Source organism: Narcine bancroftii, chromosome 11 (assembly GCF_036971445.1).
Source record: "Narcine bancroftii isolate sNarBan1 chromosome 11, sNarBan1.hap1, whole genome shotgun sequence".
NCBI lineage: Eukaryota > Metazoa > Chordata > Chondrichthyes > Torpediniformes > Narcinidae > Narcine > Narcine bancroftii.
This window is the reverse complement of record NC_091479.1, coordinates 91,347,490-91,366,094: the sequence shown is the minus strand read 5'-3', so window position 1 is coordinate 91,366,094 and position 18,605 is coordinate 91,347,490. Positions and strand designations below refer to the sequence as shown.

General features: G+C 39.5%; 1 protein-coding gene across 1 annotated transcript in view; it reads left to right on the top strand.

Moving 5' to 3' along the window:
* Positions 1 to 18,605, top strand: part of ppfia2 (PTPRF interacting protein alpha 2) — a 203,094-nt gene that overhangs the window by 161,352 nt on the left and 23,137 nt on the right. The window contains exons 23-25 of the mRNA XM_069904026.1: positions 2,011 to 2,042; positions 5,266 to 5,441; positions 10,924 to 11,021. Coding sequence (XP_069760127.1) covers positions 2,011 to 2,042; positions 5,266 to 5,441; positions 10,924 to 11,021 — 306 coding nt within the window. The remainder of the gene's footprint in view (positions 1 to 2,010; positions 2,043 to 5,265; positions 5,442 to 10,923; positions 11,022 to 18,605) is intronic.

Sequence of the window (18,605 nt, the reverse complement as noted above, 5' to 3'; positions counted from 1 at the left end):
TAGGTCCCTAGAATGTGTGATAGAACAGAGAGACCAAAGGGTGCAGGGGCACAGTTCCCTGAGAGTGAAAACTCCAGTGGGCGGGTGGTGAAGGAGGTGTTTGGTACACTTGCACAATGAACGGTAGGTCCCTAGAATATGTGATAGAACAGAGAGACCAAAGGGTGCAGGGGCACAGTTCCCTGAAAGTGAAAACTCCAGTGGGCGGGTGGTGAAGGAGGTGTTTGGTACACTTGCACAATGAACGGTAGGTCCCTAGAATGTGTGATAGAACAGAGAGACCAAAGGGTGCAGGGGCACAGTTTCCTGAAAGTGAAAACTCCAGTGGGCGGGTGGTGAAGGAGGTGTTTGGTACACTTGCACAATGAACGGTAGGTCCCTAGAATATGTGATAGAACAGAGAGACCAAAGGGTGCAGGGGCACAGTTCCCTGAAAGTGAAAACTCCAGTGGGCGGGTGGTGAAGGAGGTGTTTGGTACACTTGCACAATGAACGGTAGGTCCCTAGAATGTGTGATAGAACAGAGAGACCAAAGGGTGCAGGGGCACAGTTCCCTGAAAGTGAAAACTCCAGTGGGCGGGTGGTGAAGGAGGTGTTTGGTACACTTGCACAATGAACGGTAGGTCCCTAGAGTATGTGATAGAACAGAGAGACCAAAGGGTGCAGGGGCACAGTTCCCTGAAAGTGAAAACTCCAGTGGGCGGGTGGTGAAGGAGGTGTTTGGTACACTTGCCTTCAATGGGCAACATTTGAACTCCTGTCTGATTTTTTTTTCAAAGATCCAGCAGATTCTCTCTCAGATCAAAGATTAAAATACTTGAATGCACTTCTTTGGGTACGGATTGCACACCACATTCCACATTGTTTCAAGATTTTGTCTTAAATTTAATTATAATTTGAATAATTATGTCCGCAAGTCCTTACTGAATCCTTATCTACATTCCCAACAAAGGTTGTGGTTGCTCACACATAACTCTGATACCATCAGCTGAAACTAGAGAATCCCTCTTATCTAAGAATAATAGATATATATCTAGTCACTCTTGATTATGTAAGAACAAGAACCAGTTTTATATGCTTATTATCCCAAAAAATATTTTCTGTGAAAATATCTTTGCATTGGTCAAAATTAGCCAGTTTTAAAGTTGAATATGGTGGGAAATTGGGACATTGCACTGGTGTAGCTCAAGCAAACTTCAGTAAGATAAGCAGCAGGATTGTAAATTTCATTGGAAATTGTTCTGTACCAATATAACAAAATGTTATATCCTTGATGCTGCATCTTGAGAGTGTTCACATTTGGAGCAGAGCAAAATCATCATCATTCATTTTCTATTCTACAGTGTAACCATCCTCCAAAATACCAATTGAGTTTAAATCTGCTAATTGCCAGCATACTTGCTCGTATAATATCTCAATTAAAGATGAGATTAATTCTATTTGTTGGCTGAGCCCAAATTTTTTTCAAGTAAATTTAAGAAATGTAAAAAATATTATGCATGATAGTGGATTGAATTGAGATGCATTTAACTACTTGAAGTTCTTTGAATACTAATTGGGGTAACTCAGACAAAAAATATCCAGAGAAATAACTGGCAATTTTGAAATTCTTCCAGGGTATTGTAAATATTTCATGCATGTGTATTTGTTTATCTTTAGTTTGTATGACACACATGAATGTTTATTCTTAATAGTATAAGTAAGATAGATGGAACATGAATATAACATGTGTGAGCTGAATATACTTTTCTGAGGAAGGAAATGACGATGTTCAGTTGAAAATCTAATGGTATTTACACAAGCTTTAAAAAAAAATTGCATGTCATATTATTTAATTTTGAAAAATTAACATTTTGGTCTTGTGGTTCAAATACAGCTTTGTCCCTTTTAGTTTTATTGCAGTTTTTATGACATTTTTAATCAAAAATAAATCTTCTAATTTCACTTAAGAGTTATGTGATCTGATCACTTTAATTACTTGATGTTTATTAATGGTGCTTTATTGCAATCCTAAGGAATCTGAAGAAGGCAGTTGGGCTCAGGTAATGCACACTAAAGTAGATTACTCAGTTTGAACATCCAATTGCTTAAATGGTTGACTACTTGTGCCTATTAAATTATCCTCTACTTTATGTGGATAGCATCTCAGGAATTTAAAATATTTTTGGTTTGTAGATTGTATATTATTCGCCTATCAACTCTTATTTCATTGCACTGCACAAAGATCTTTTGTACATGAAGCATTCGGGTAGGAAAATCTGTCAATTTCTCCTTTATTGTTTTAAATGTAAGAGAGAAAAATATTACCAGAGACTGTATTGCCCCCCCAAAAAGATACCAAGTTTGAAAGGAAATATTTAGTTTTCCTATTGAGTGCTGAATATTTCTTTATGGATCCATGTATGAACCCATACCATAGAACATTAAAGCAAGAAATAGGCCCTTTGGCCTTTCTAGTCTGTATCAAACTATTATTCTGCTTAGTTCCAGTTCATATCCCTCCATACCCCTCGCAACCATGTACCTGTCAAAATCTTTTTTTTTTATGTTAAAATTGAGCCTACGTTCACAACTTAAGCATGTTCCACACTACCTATCACTCTTTATGTGAAGACATCCCCTCTAATATTCCCCAAAACCTTTCCATTTTCATTCTCAACCCATGAACTCTGGTTTGTATTTCACCCAACCTCAGTAGAAAATGCCTACTTACGCTTACTCTTTCTTTATCCCTCATAAGGGGTAAAGATAGAGTAAATGAGGCTCCATTAGCTCAGTGGTTAGAGCAATGGTCTTGTAAACCAGAGATAACAAATTTGTTCCTCGCTGGGTCCTCATTTTTGTGAGGGGTGCTGGGCAAAGTGGTGACTCCCTGTCTTCCTTACAGTAGACAAAGTTAAAGAATTTCATGTATGTTACATTTTAAATGTAGTACTACATGATCATTTTTGAATGCCTCTATGAAATCTACCCTCGTTTTTCTGAACTCTGAGGAATGAAGTCCTTAACTGCTTAATCTTTCCCTATAACTCAGTTCATCAAGTTCTGGCAACATCTGCAACCTTTCAATCTTATTAATATCTCTCCTGTAGTTAGGTGACAAAAACTGCACACAATACTCTAAATTTGGCTTCACAAATATCTTGTATCATTTTACCTTAACATCCCAACTCCTATACTCAATACTTTGGTTAATGAAGGCTAATGTGCCAAAAGCTCTCTTTATGACCTTTTCCACCTATGACGCCACTTTCAGGGAATTGTGCATCTGTATTCCCAGATCCCTCTGTTCTACCACCCTTCTCTGTGCCCTCTCATTTACCATGTCCTACCTTGATTTTTCCTTCCAAAATCCAACATCTCACACTTAGCTGCATTAAATTCCATCAGCCATTTTGCAGCCCATTTTTCCAGCTGGTCCAGATCCCCCTGTGAGCTTTGGATGCCTTATTCACTTTCCACTACACCTCCAATCTTTGTGTGATCTGCAATCTTGCTGATCCAGTTTATCACTTTATCATCCAAATAATTGGTACAGATGACAAACAACAATAGACCCAGCACTGATCCCTGAGGCAAGCCTCTAGTCACAGGCCTCCCGTGTGAGATGCAATCATCCACTAGCACTCTTTGGTTCTTCGTGTAAAGCCAATGTCAAATCCAATTTACTACCTCACTATAAATACCGAATGACTGAAACTTCCTGACTAACCTACCATATAGGACTTTGTCAAAGGCCTTACTAAAGTCCATGTAGAGAACATCCACAGATATCTGATCGCCACAGCTTGTCCCTAGTTGGTCATCCCACTGAACACTATCCAAACCAATAAAGGTTATCGAGGGGGACATCCATAGGGGTGCCCTGCACTGACTGCCTGTTCCCTTTCCCTTTCCTGACTGTCATCCATCTACCTTCCTCCTGCCTCCTAGGTGTGATTGCATTGCATTCCTGTAACTCCTGTCTATTACCCCCTCAGCCTCCTGAATGATCCAGAGTTCCTCCAACTCCAATTCTCTAACACAGTTTGTAAGGAGTTGCTGGATTCACTTCCCAGATGAAGTCATCAGGGATATATTTGGCTATCCACATTCTGCAAGAGAAGCATGTCTCTGCCATAGCTGCTATCCCCACTGGCTATGAACAGAAATAAAACAAGAAAAGCCTGCCCTAACCTGTGACTTCTTGCTCAATCTTTTTGTTTCTTGGTAGGGTTGTCCTGACCTCAACTCCTGCACCACCACTACTCAGCCTCTGCCCACTGAGTCTCAAAGACCCACTCCCATAGTGGTCACTCCACTTAAGCACCCCTTCCCTTCATTGGCTCCAGCAAATCAGCCAATGGAGATATTTAAGCCTTTCCCCGTGCTTTTTAAATGTTACTCTTCTTGTTCCAAGTCCCATTCTTGCAGCTCCCAACCAGAAAATAACCAGCACCTACCTTTCATGGTGCTTTGTAAATGTTCCTCTTCTTATTTCAAGTCCCACCCTCACAGCTCCCGATGAGAAAATAACCTGGACTTCCAGAGGGTTCTATCTTGCTTTGGTCAATCGACTATTGGCATGCATGTTTAGCTACCCAGGCTGAGGACATGGAAATTATTTGAGAAGCCCTGCCACCCAGGCCCTCTGTATGTAATAGTGTACAAATGGCAGAATCACATCAAATAATTTATTTTCCATTACTTTTGCTTGAGTAATGTTATAAGAACAATTATTATGCCAGCTGGAATTGGGTATTGGCATTTCAGAGGTAATTTAATTATTGGTGCGTGTCATTTGTTTTGGCTATATCTCAGTTTAAATTTAGAACTTTTTCAGTTAACTAGACAATCTCTGTTAAGTTGTGCTTTGATGGTACTATTCCAAAAACTACAATTTCACTGTTATCTTGCAGTGATGGAAAATCCACTAAAATCTGCTTAATTCCACTGCATTCACATTTGACCAGGATTAGAATATTTACTCTTCTAATTTACACTGCACAGCTATACATTTTTCTCATTAATCACTTTCACAACAAGATATAGAATATTTGTTCATACTTTATGCAGGTTTGTTAATCCATCTTGGCACAAGTGGAATTTGACCTAATAACAATAATCATTGAGAAATATTTGTTTTGTATCTTTTGATGTGCTGGCTGCAAATGAGAAAGGAATGTAAACCTGTACCATTTATGGCACATTTTAACATGTTTCTATATTTTAATTAACCATCTTTCAAATGACTTTAGATAAATTATTTCTTGCCTATTCCAACAGACATTGGCTTATGGTGATATGAATCACGAATGGATTGGTAATGAATGGCTCCCTAGTTTAGGATTACCTCAGTACCGCAGCTACTTCATGGAGTGCCTAGTAGATGCAAGAATGCTGGATCACCTGACAAAGAAAGATCTTCGGATTCATTTAAAAATGGTGGATAGTTTTCATCGGTATGTTTAAATTTTGTTTTAAAAATGTGTCCATACATAAAGATCTGCTTTGCAATACAGTTTACTTCATTTAAAATTTATTCTTGAGACTTACATAAGCTAGAAACTTGCAACTCATCCAACATGTTACAGCATTAAGTCCAGAAGGGTGCAAATTTACACTGGGACATCGTGTATTGCTGTGTACAGTGTTACCATTGCTCCACCTGCTTCAGAATTTTCCCAACTGACAATTCTTTAGTCACTTAAACTAAATGCAACCAGATGTGCTGAGCCACTGTATGAAAGTTATGAGCCTTGCCCAAGATTATAATTTGCACCCCTAACGATTTGGCAATTAAGGTTAAATTTTTCAACCACCTTTTAAAGGCCATTGATACCAAATCAATCTTTTCTTCTCATGGAACAAGAATAAGAGTAAAACGTAAAATCACAAATAGGTCAGTCGTGCATTCATTAAGATCATGCCTGAATTTTCACATCAGCTCTCTTTTACAGGCCCAATCTTCTAGCCCAGGATTTCTTAGTGCCAAAAATCAATCAATTTGTTTTCTTGAAGGTATTGCAACGAGCGAGTTCCTAATGCCTTCTCAGGTATATAATTTCATCAACTCTCAGCAGTCTGAGTGAAGTAGTTCCTTTCTGTTCTAAATGCTGTCCTGATCCCAGAAATATGATTTCTAGTTATAGAATCCAGTCAGGGTAAATTTCTCAAAGAATTGTACACATTTTCATGAAAAAGCCAGTCATTCTTACGAACTTCAGTGAACATTGGACAGCCATCTCCTCCAAGGAATCAATTTTGAAAATGTGTTGCATTGTCTCCAATGAAACCTATATTGGTCACTACAACTCACATATATAGGTACAGACCAAAACTGTAGGCAGTACTTTGGGTATGATATCACCTAAGTTCCTGTTTCTCTTACAGTTTATCCACTTTATAATTTCCCTTTCAATTTCTTGCTATACTGACAGATTAACATTGAAAACCATCACATGCAGTTTCCCATCCTCACACATACACACTTGGTATCAAATGATAATTCTTTTATTGTCATCGGGTCAAATTCTTAAACTCTCTTCCTAACAAAAGTGTTAGAGTGCCTTCACTAGAAGGACTACTGGTGTTCAAGAAGATCGGTTAGCACATGACAGTAAGGGAAGCCCACACAGTATTGCCTACATTCCATAAAATTAATAATTTAATAAATAAAAATATGTAAAGACTACATATTCTTCCAGATACCTACTCTTGTAATACTCACACTTTTTTTTTTAAATCTGCTTTTCCATTTTCCAACAAAATTCTAATACATTTGTAATCTTCCTGTCCAGTCATTGTCTTTTTTTCCCCATCTGCAAACTATTTGCATCCAAGCAGTTTAACTTAACTTTATATTTTCAGGAAACTTGAATGTATTACCATCAATCATCTTCTTTAAGTTATGGATGTAGATTATAAATCAGTGATGTAGAAGCACTGGACAATCAACATTGCTCCGTCAAAATGAAATTACCTATTGATTTCTATTCTCTTATTTCTGACCAGTAATAAATGCAATATTTTAGGCACCCTTCTCAGCACAACTTGCCACACTTTTTCCCATTTGTTTCCTTTCCCTAAAATGTATCTTGATTTTGAATCGCTGTCATCTATTCCAAAGGGTCAATGATAGAATCAAAGTAATCCTGGAAGATCAAAATCACTGCATCCAGTAGATTTGTAACCAATAATTTTTCAACCCCAAGGGTGTGAATCATCAGCTTTAAGGGATCTTTCAGTTGTCAAGTCTGTTCATCTCCCCACTAATTTTTCTTTACCTATATTGGTTACTACAACTCACACTTGTTAAACTTTTGATTCCCTGCAATTTCCAATGTGTTCATGTCATCTACTTTGAAGAAACATTTAATGTTACTGCTATTTTGTTAATTTCCATTTTAATTCTTCTATCTGTGTTTCTACAAAACCTTCTACACTAATTCATTTCTATGTCTACACATGTAAAGGCCAACTTTTTATTGCTTTCAACTTTCCTCTCATAATCTACCTTCAATTTTGGATAATCTTTACTGATTTTTTTAAAAATTCACATGCCTATGAAAACTGGCAAAATCTGCCCTAGCTTTGACAGTTTTAAAATCAGAATTTTATTTTAAATTGTTTTGTGGACATAAAAATATTAACAAGTAAACTGAATAAATACAGTAAATTTCCTATTATCTTGCACATACAAGGATCGTGGATGCGAGAAATACGAATTTTCTGGTTGACAGACACACTCTTAATGCTTAACGAAAACACCTGCATTAAGAATACACTGTTTAAAATACAAAAGACAGTGTAAAATGTAAAGTTTTCTTTAAATCAGCTTGTAATCTTTAATTATGTAAAGTTCACTTTAATCAAGTAAATCCCATAACTTACTAAATTTAAGTATGAACCCATGCCACTGGTGCTGTAACTGTGTTGCGCTGGCCACTACATTATTATTCTCCCCACCCTTCAAGTTTATAGATAAAGCCTCACTAATATACTAATAAAGATATAGACTCAGAGGTGAGCGGCATCTTCATCCTGATGTCCTGGTCAGGCCCTCGGCACAACATGACTCACCTCTACAGCAGCATCCCAGTCAGCCCCTCGGTGCAATGCGACTCACCTCCACAGCAGTGTCCCAGTCAGGCCCTCAGTGCAATGAGACTCACCTCCACACCAGTATTTTGATCTGGCCTTTGGTGCACCTTCCTCATGCAGACAACCTGTCTCACCTCCACACCAGTGTCCCAGTCAGGCCCTTAGTGCAACCCGACTCACCTCCACGCCAGTCTCCCGGTCAGGCCCTTAGCACAGTCTGACTCAACTCCACACCAGTATTTCGATCTGGTCTTTGGTGCACCTTCCTCATGCAGACAACCTGACTCACCTCCACCAGTGTCCCAGTCAGGTCCTCAGTGCAATGGGACTCACCTCCACATCAGTGTCCCAGTCAGGCCCTCGGTGCAACACGACTCACCTCCACACCAGAGTCCCAGTCAGGCCCTCGGAGCAACGCGACTCACCTCCACACCATTGTCCCAGTCAGGCCCTCAGTACAACCCAACTCACCTCCACACCAGTGTCCCAGTCAGGCCCTCAGTGCTACACGACTCACCTCCATGCCAGTCTCCCGGTCAGGCCCTAAGCACAGCCATACTCAACTCCACACCAGTATTTCGATCTAGCCTTTGGTGCACCTTCCTCATGCAGACAACCTGACTCACCTCCACACCAGTGTCCCAGTCAGGTCCTCAGTGCAATGCGACTCACCTCCACATCAGTGTCCCAGTCAGGCCCTTGGTGCAACCCGACTCACCTCCACACCAGTGTCCCAGTCAGGCCCTCAGTGCAACGTGACTCACCTCCACACCAGTGTCCCAGTCAGGCCCTCAGTGCAACGCAACTTATCTCCACGCCAGTGTCCCAGTCAGGTCCTCAGTGCACCTTCCCTTAAATTTGAATTCTCTGACAAGTACTGTAACAGCATTGTGCGAGCCACCATGCTAACTCCTATGTTTATAGCTAAAGCCTTACCAATATACTTAATAAAATACTAATAAAGACTTTTACCAGGCAGGGATAGGGAGACACTTTGGAAGAGTTGCCCAAATGGTATCGGCCAGTTCTTCATCCTGGGTGATACATTTTATTCAAACACAACCTTTCAAACTATTCAAACAGTTGCTGAAGGCGAAGCAGAACTGGAGCGCTCTGCCAACTGAATAATTGCTCCCAAGGGGTTGTGTGTTCCTTCGGAGAACATTTACAATTTTAAACTTTTATGTAATCTTTGTTTATTCTGATTCTTTTTTATTATTAGTTATTTATTTCCTTGAGGTTTTTGCCAATTGTTTGAGTTTCTGGTTGATTGAAGCCTGGTAATAGGGATTTACTGTAATTTAAAAGCTCAAAAATGATTTAATTTTTGTATATAAAATAACTAATTATAAACAACAAACTAGCATTAAAATAATGTTTGAAACATATGAAACCTATAAAACCCAATGAAATCACTGCTATTGTAAATCCTGCATGAGGCCCAACTTCTCAAGGTCTACGATACAATTCACTGATATAATGCTAGGGAATTTCAGGAAGGTTGAGCTTTGTTTTTGGATCTATTTGGAAGAGATCTGGAAAACAAAGGAGGCATTTGTCAGGTACAGTAAGATCAAGTGAAATCCTTGAGCAGCATAAGGGATATCTGAGTACACTTCGGAAGGAAATTAGGAGGGCAAAAGTGGACATGAGATACCTTTGGCAGACAAGGTAATAGGCGATCCTAATATATACTCTAAGTATATTAAGAACAAATGATAACCAGGGAGAAAATAGGTCTTGTGAGGAATTAGTGTGGTCATCTATGTGTGGAGCCTGGGAAATGGGTGAGGACTTGAACAAAATCTTTTCAGCTTTATTTGGCATGGATAAGGTCATGGAAGAAAAGAGCAGAGTGATGTCCTGAAATATATTGAAAATACAAGAGGAAATGATGCTCAGGTACAGTATATCCATAATGTCATTGGGAAGTAAGCCAGGTAGGAAATTGCTGGGTCTTTGGCAGAGTTTCTTTGCATCTTCCTTAGCCTTAGATGAGATACCAGAAGAGTGGAGGTTAGCACGTGTTGTTCCTTTATTTAAGAAAGGCTGCAAGGAAAAGCCAAGAGCCATAAGCAAGTGAGCCTAAGTAGACAGGAAAGATTTATTGGGATTTAGGCCAAATGCAGGCAAGAAGATGGTGAGCAAAAAAACTGTGGATGCTGGAATCTTACACAAGAACAAAAAACACTAGAAACTAGTGCAGGCAGCATCTGTGGAAAGAAAGTTCATGTTTCAGTTCTGAGACTTGAGTAATGAGAGAATGAAATTGAATGGGGTAAAGGAGAGTTTATTTGTTGGATAGGAAGTAGGAGAACAGCAGTGTTTGGTGATGTGGAAGATTATAGTAATGTGGAGTGGTGGGTAGGATAGAAGGAAGAGAATACCATGTTCAAGGCAAGTGTGAGGTAATGAACAAGCAGTTGACATGAGGTTTTGGAGGGCAGAATGGAGTTCAGAGTTGAGATAGGAATGAGAAAGAATCAAGAAATCTGAGTTGGGGAGAATAGGGAGAGAAGGCAGTGTAGAGTGGGATAGGGCAATCAAAAGGCTGGGAAATGAATAGGATTATGGAAAAATTGAAGGGGAGAAAAGTTCTGAAAGGAGGAGAAAGGCAAGAAGTACATCGAACTAAAGCTCAAACAATATACACAATCTATTTCTAACATACTCAGCTGACATAGTACTACTCTGTCTTAGTTCAGGAATTGTATTCTGCATAGTGTCAAGGCTTTCTAAGTTCTGACTAAACTATCCAGTATCTTAATCATTATAAATATTTGTCAAGCACATCAATTTCTTTGAAAACAATTACAAAAATTGATTATTGTTTTCCTTTAGAACAAGTTTACAGTATGGTATTATGTGTTTGAAGCGGTTAAACTATGACAGAAAAGAATTGGAAAAGAGGAGAGAACTAAGTCAGAATGAAATAAAAGGTAAGATATATTTTACTACAGCTTCAAGATAAGTGGGACATCTGATATTTTAAGTGGGAAACTGTATAAATAAGATATAAAATAATATGTGATATTCCTCATCACAAGTTAGAACGTATGATAAATTATGATTTGTGATACATGATGGAAAAAGTGTGATTAAAAAGTAACTGATATTTTCTGGAGAATAATTTCAATGCTCAGGAATTTTAAGATATTAAGATGAATCTTTTGGTCACATATGGAGGTGAAAGATTTGTACTTTGGTATTTTAACAGAAAATAATTTGTATTACCAGAGTGGACTGTATAGATATTGATTGGCTATGTATTTTAGCTCAGAAATATACTTAAAATCATACACAGTTAAATATGTAGTTTATCCACAACACCATTCAGATTCAATATAAAGTAAAATATAATGCAAAAATTAAGAGTTTATGCAAATTGTGCAATATTTCATCTAGGCACTCTGTCTCATCGACACAACAGAGAGCTGGACTGCTCTTGGAGTTTAATGATATCTTCTACATGTGCAGACATCACTTCTGGGATTTTCATTCAAGTCGACCAACCATGTAGAAACAGGCTTTCATAAACCTCATGAGGTCTGTTGCAGTGTTACTTAAAGGGGATATGCCTGAGGTTGGGTAGCTGCTTTGCATTACTTACTTTGCTCTCTTTGGCCATCCCCCAACTATCCATGTTGGCATAATATCTGTTCCCACAAAGCTTGCAGCATTGGCCTGAATACCTCCTATTCTTACCAATCTACTAATCTAACAGCTCCCTTCATCCCATGAATGATTTGTTAACCAGGCTGTGCTTGAACTGCCAAACCACACTAACTCCCCCTAAAGGAAAAAATCCGCAAGTCAGTACCTGTTGTCAGCACTTTAGGGCTATGATACTTAGTCAGTCCAGGCCTTAGTCACCACCCTCCATGCAACATCAGTAACTCTAGTGGAGAGAGTAGAGAGCACCAATTCCTTGGAGTCCACTTAAGTAGTGACCTATCCTGGCCCCACAACATTTCCTAACTTGCCAGGAAGGCGTAACAGCGACTACATATTCTGAGAAGACTGAGGCAAGCAAGGCTACCAGCCACCATCCTATCAACTTTCTATAGGAGCTCTATTGACAGTGTCCTGCCAAGCTGCATCACAATGTGGTAGGGTTGCTGAAGAGCATCGAATCAAAAGTCAATCCACAGGACGATAAGTCCATCCCCCCAATCCACAATCGACATGATCTACCAGGATTGTTTCTGAAGAGGGCACACAAAATCATTAAGGAAAGAGTCACCAACGGTACATGTTGTTATCGAACTTCCTGCATCTAAATGTAAATTTGGCTGTGCCTTATGATTTTGATAATAGATATCATATTATCCAACAAAGAACAGGTGAGATGAGGCCTGAAACCACAAGCCAGTTCAAATACCCTAATAGATAATCCATGCAGTTTACCACAGGGTGACCAGAGATGCATGGAAGAAGGTTGTAGCTGAAGGTCAGATGAATTTAGACTCTATTTTCTTCAATATATTTATTGTAGTCTTATCAATTGTTGTTGTTTTGTTGACTTCAAACATGCACCTCAATTCCACAGTTCTGGTCCGCATAGTCATATTGCCAATTTGACTTACCTTCCTATTTTTGGAGTCAGCCATTGCCCATGGCAATGGGTGCCCTACCCAATGTCTAGACTGCAGGAGATAGCTGGGATGACACTGGGTATTGTCTGTAAAAATGTATATAGCCAGGAGGTTAGGATAACTGGGGGTCAATAAAGAGCAAGAGGGCTAGGAAGAGGCTGAAAATCAGAAGAGCTGGGCACAGAATGCAATTCAGAAAAGTTTTGGATGCACATGAGAGTGATAGACTGGGTGAAGACTGGAGATTAGGAGAGTGGGGAAATTGGGAAATTCTGGGGAGATGATGGATAAGGAAAGACTAGAAATCAGGAGGAATGTGGAGGTGCTAGAGGACACAAAAGCTCGGGAGAGACTGTAAATCAGGAGGCCTGGAGAAACGTCACTGAAATATCTATGGATATCAAGTAATACAGAAGGACAGACAGGAAGATGAGGGAGGTAGGCAAGTGTCTTAGTTAAGCATAAGATCAGGGGAATAATGAGAGATGATATAAATAGTAAAATTCATCTGGGTAGAGATTAGGGATGCAAATGATCAAAGGGCACCCAATAATAACATTACAGGAGCACAGGCAATAAACCAAGAAATTATCAGAAGGGTGTAAGAATGAAACGAGAATTATCATGGGGAATTTGAATGTAGACAGGGTGAATCTGGTTGGTGAGGGCAACTTTGAGGAGGGCTTCATAGAATGCATCTGTGATAGCTTTCTTGAACAGAATATTACTGAACTTGCAAGGGAACATGCTATTTTGGATCTGGTCCTGTGCAATGAGATAGGTAAAATTAGTGATCATGTAGTCAGGGATCCTGTTAGAAAGAGTGATTGAGTTCCAATACAAATGTTGGATGCAGTCGCTCACTCTGTAATCAGAATATTATGCCTAAATAAGGGAAATTACAAAGGGACGAAGGAGAAGGTGGCCAGTGTAGACTGGGAATGCAGACTATATGGCAAGACGGTTTGGAAGACTTCCAAAGAGATTTTGCATGATGCTCACGGTGGAGGAAATTATATGTACAATGGGAAATGAGGACATGGATTCAATAGAGATCACTAAAGGGGTTGGTGCTGGGCCTGCATCTGTTCACAAACATTAATGATCTGCAAGAGGGGACTGTATGTGGGGTGTCTAAGTTTACTGTTAACACTAAATTGAGTGGAAAAGCAGATTGTGCAGAGGATACGGAAAGTCTGCAGAGAGATGTATATATGTTAAGTGAGTGGGCAAGGGCCTGGCAAGTGGAGTACAATGTTGGTAAATGTGAGGTTATTCACTTTGGAAGGAAAAATGATCGATCAGATTATTATTTAAATGGGACTGCTAGTGCATGAATCATCAAAGTTTGTAGGTGCCTTCCATCAGGAAGGCCTTAATTTCTAGAAGGATTGTGATGAGATTGAGATTATGCTGCAACTGGTGAGACAGCATTGGGAGTACTTCATGCAGTTCTGGTCTCCTATCTTGAGGAAGGATATGTATACTGGCCTTGGAGGCAGTGTAGAGGAGAACTTGCTGGAATTCAGAAGAGGGGATCTTGTATAAATGTGGAAGGAATAGATAAGATAGAGGTAGTTAAGTTTTTCCACTAGCAGGTGAGATGAAAACTAGAAGGCATAGCCTCAAGATGCAGGGTAGTAGATTTTAGATGGAGCTGAGGAGAAACTGCTTTTCCCAGAGAGTGGTGAATCAATGAAATTTTCTGTCCTTGGAAGCAATGAAGGCTACCTATGCGACAAGATTGGATAGATTTTGCATAGTTGGGGAATTAAGGGATATGTGGAAAAAGCAGGTAGCTGGAGATTAGCCTATATCAGCCATGATGATATTGAATGTTGAAGCAGACTCAATGAGCCAAATGGCCTACTTCTGCTATTTCTTATGTTCTTGGACTCCTAATGCAGAGAGCTGGAGGAAAGTGCATAGACGAAATCAGGATAGAATTAGGGGATAAAAGGCTTCAAGAAAGGGATATTAGGAAGTTTGTGGAAGCTGAAAATGCAGAAGCCGGAGAAAACGACAGATCAGGAGTACTGCACCATGTAAGTCATATACGGTTTAGCAAATAAGGTATGTTGATTTGATGCCAGTGACTGGATCATCTAAAGCAAGAACAAAGAGCTAAAATTGATCTCTATAGGAACCTAAACTGCCTAATGAGGACCTAGGAGATGCCACCATTTGTTTTAGAATAGGCACTGGCAGGAATCTTCATCATTCTGCTTACTGGTCCTTGCTCCAGCACTTCTTATCCTGCCATGCCCCAGCCCCAGAACATAATCACAACCTTCAAACAAAATGTTTGTTGCAGTGGTGTCACTTAGGTTGGTGTCAGCCAGTGAGGTAATTCATGGTGTCACCCCGTCGTCCCCCCCATCCATCCCCCACATGGACCGAGTGTACCGAGCATAGAAGAAACCTCTGTGTGTCCCTTTTATATGCCGGATGCGGTGGGGGGTGGGCGGGGGGGGGGGGGGGGGGGAGGCGGGCGCTATTCTGTCCACAGTGTATTAGAAGCTTTAAAGAGTAAATTAGCATAGAGTTTTAGCCTTGATACGGGTAAGCTACAAAAAAATGTTTTTGTTGCTATAACTAACAACAGGGATATTTTTTATAAAAAAATAATACATTTCTGCTGAAACTGCACAAAAATTTTATAGACAATCATTTTGGTGTCACCCCCCCTCTGATGGTGTCCCCCGGTGCGGTCCCCACCCACCCCTCCACCTCCACCCCCAGTGACTCCAGTGGTTTGTTGGCTCATGGTGAAATGCATTTAATGAACCTAATCAGAACACTATTACAGGACTAAAGATGTGTTTGCACTGTCAAAACATTACTTGCATATTGCACTAACTTCAATTGTAAGCATTCGTCTGTCCATTCATATTTATTATCTTTTATTTCTCTTTATTTAACTTATTATTTGAGTGTATTTTCTGTACCTGTGTTGCTGCAGCAAACAAGAATTTCATTACATTTGTACATTGTACTTGTGTGCATGACAATAAACTCTCATCATTATTATAATCATAGATAAAACTTTAGGATCCTCATGTGCCATACTTGAAATGCAGGTTCCTTTTAGTCCATTGTAGAGAGCGTCTCCCAATTTATTGTTACCTGCTAAATCCTGCATAATCTGGCCATTCGGTGAACAAAGTCTTGGCCTCAACATTTCAATAGGTGGATGAGAAGAACATCAAACAAGTCTTTGATTCTGGTGGAGGCAACCCTTCCCACTGGTTTAATTACCAGCTTTGTGAATGTTCTGTGCCGTTGTGCAAGTGGGATCCTTTTGCTCCTCCTTCTCTTCAACCAATTCATCAGGAACAGCGTCAGAAATTGGACTACTATCCCAATCTTCTTTCCTTGTCATCTTCTGTTTGGCTTGCATGAGACCTTCTCATCAGGAAGGGTTGAAGCACTTCCCCCTTTAGAGATGCGGCCATGATTTCAAGCGGAATCAGTTTGGGTCAGCTGTTGTTAGTGAATCCCAAAATCGCACCCAGTGAAACAACATCAATGGGATGTGCAATATTATTGATGCCAACATCATGTGAGTAGATTTTGGGTATGAATTTCACAAGAGCTGAACCAGGCCGAACTAATGAGCATTTTCTAGCATGAATTTCTTGTTTACTTACAGGATATGAATAGTATTGGAAAGGGCAAAATACATTTTCCATCTCCAAGTTCCATTGGGAAGTTGATAGTGAACTGCATTAGTTACAGGGAAAGCAATCTCACAGTTAGTTCCAATAATAATAATTAAAGAATAATGATACATCTCAAAGCTAGGATGATGTCTAGCCTAGAGTGGAATTTGCAGAAGGTAGCATTCCTTCAAATCTGATGTCCCTTTGAGGGGTGCCACAGTGTACCCTTAAAGAGTGACCAAATGCATTTTGTAGATGAAACACACTCTACATTGTATGTATATGCTAACTTTTATTTCTTCCTCAATTCTTTGGCTTGGCTTCGTGGACGAAGATTTATGGAGGTCTAATGTCCACGTCAGCTGCAGGCTTGTTTGTGGCTGACAAGTCCAATGCGGGACAGGCAGACATGGTTGCAGCAGTTGCAAGGGAAAATTGGTTGGTTGGGGTTGGGTGTTGGGTTTTTCCTCCTTTGTCTTTTGTCAGTGAGGTGGGCTCTGCGGTCTTCTTCAAAGGAGGTTGCTGCCCGCCGAACTGTGAGGCACCAAGATGCACGGTTTGAGGCGATATCAGCCCACTGGCGGTGGTCAATGTGGCAGGCACCAAGAGCTTTCTTTAGGCAGTCCTTGTACCTCTTCTTTGGTGCAACTCTGTCTCGGTGGCAACTGGAGAGCTCGCCCTGTAACACAATCTTGGGAAGGTGATGGTCCTCCATTCTGGAGACGTGACCTACCCAGAAACCCCATAGTGGGTTTCTCCATAAAGAGAGCTCTGAAGAAGAACCACCCAGTCTGATCAGAGATTGATAATTTACAGGAAGGGAGAGGATTAATGGATTTGAGGCGAACAGACTACCTAATTGCAATTCTTCTCTTAGTTTGACTAAGGCATGAACAGTTGTAGGCTGTGTAGTCCTGATTCTGACAGCAGAGAAACTTCTTTAATTTCAGCAGTGAAATTAGATTTCAAACGGATTTGCATTTCAAAATTATCATTGCTAGTTTGGAATATGAAAACTTGCCATGGAATATAAAAGATAGGAAGTTCACCATGAAAGCATTCAAGTTAAAGCAAAAAAATGTTTCATTATATTAGTCTTATAAAGCTATATTTTGTACAGAAATATAGTTCCTATACTTCTCTGTGCTGTTCAACAGGTTTTTTGTTCCATTTTATTGATTACTTCTCTGAACTGTGACTTTATCTATTAAATGAAAGCAAAAATGTTGAAATTACTTTGATCAGACAGCAGTGATGGAAAGATAAACTGCTTCTTTTGACAACCCTTAGTTTAACATCATCCATTCAACAAGCTTTGCTTGTACTTTCTCCAGAATTTAAATGCTATCTAAGCTTCAATATTTCAATATATTTTTTTTAATGTGGATGGAAAATTTCTAACCTGTGAATCTTAACTGTTGCTGTATACTTTTATCATTATCATTTCTAATGTCAATGCTGCCATCGGCATGAATTCATGCAGTTAGTTTCAAACTCTTATTTTCAATTCCAGGATAAATAGTGAGTTCCAATTTTAGCCATAAAATGACACAGTGTCCATTGGATACATCTGCAATTGCTTATCCAATTGCAACCTTTGACTTGAGTAGATGAGAATGACATAAATAAAATTAAGTTAGCATTCATTTAAGGTATAATCTTCGTTCAAAGCCAACGTGGTATAACTTATTAGAGATAACAAAGACATCATTGGGTTAGCTATGTTGATTTTATGTTTTTACAGAGCCAGGAAGAGTAGAAAGGCATCCTTACTCTGCCAGAATGATAACAGACAGAACTTATTGAATATACTCCTTCCAGGGTTATCCTGGAAGCAGATAGTTTCACTGAATTGTCTGAGACACAATTAGCGCCACTTCAATTTCTATTGATTCTCAGATCTTTTGGCTTCAGCAATTGACTGTCATAGTGTTTTATTCAGGACTTTAACGAGTGACCATAAATGACAAAGTATGTTGAAATTTAAAGTCAAAACTGAAAAAGCTGGACTTGGGTACAAAAAGGTGGAGAAACTTAGTAGGTTTGACTTTTTGTGCTTTTACTTTAACCATGGTGTCTACAGATTTTCGTGATTTATTTTTTAATCACTCAGGCAATATTTTGCGAGGAAGGAAATGATTCAGAATTATGTTTTTTAAACAGCCGCTGCGTTCCAGGAAATGGTTCCCATTTTCCAGGACTGCATGCTGTGTAAAAAGCTCGGAATGGACTGCCATTCCCATTCTGACATTTTACCTCCTAGACC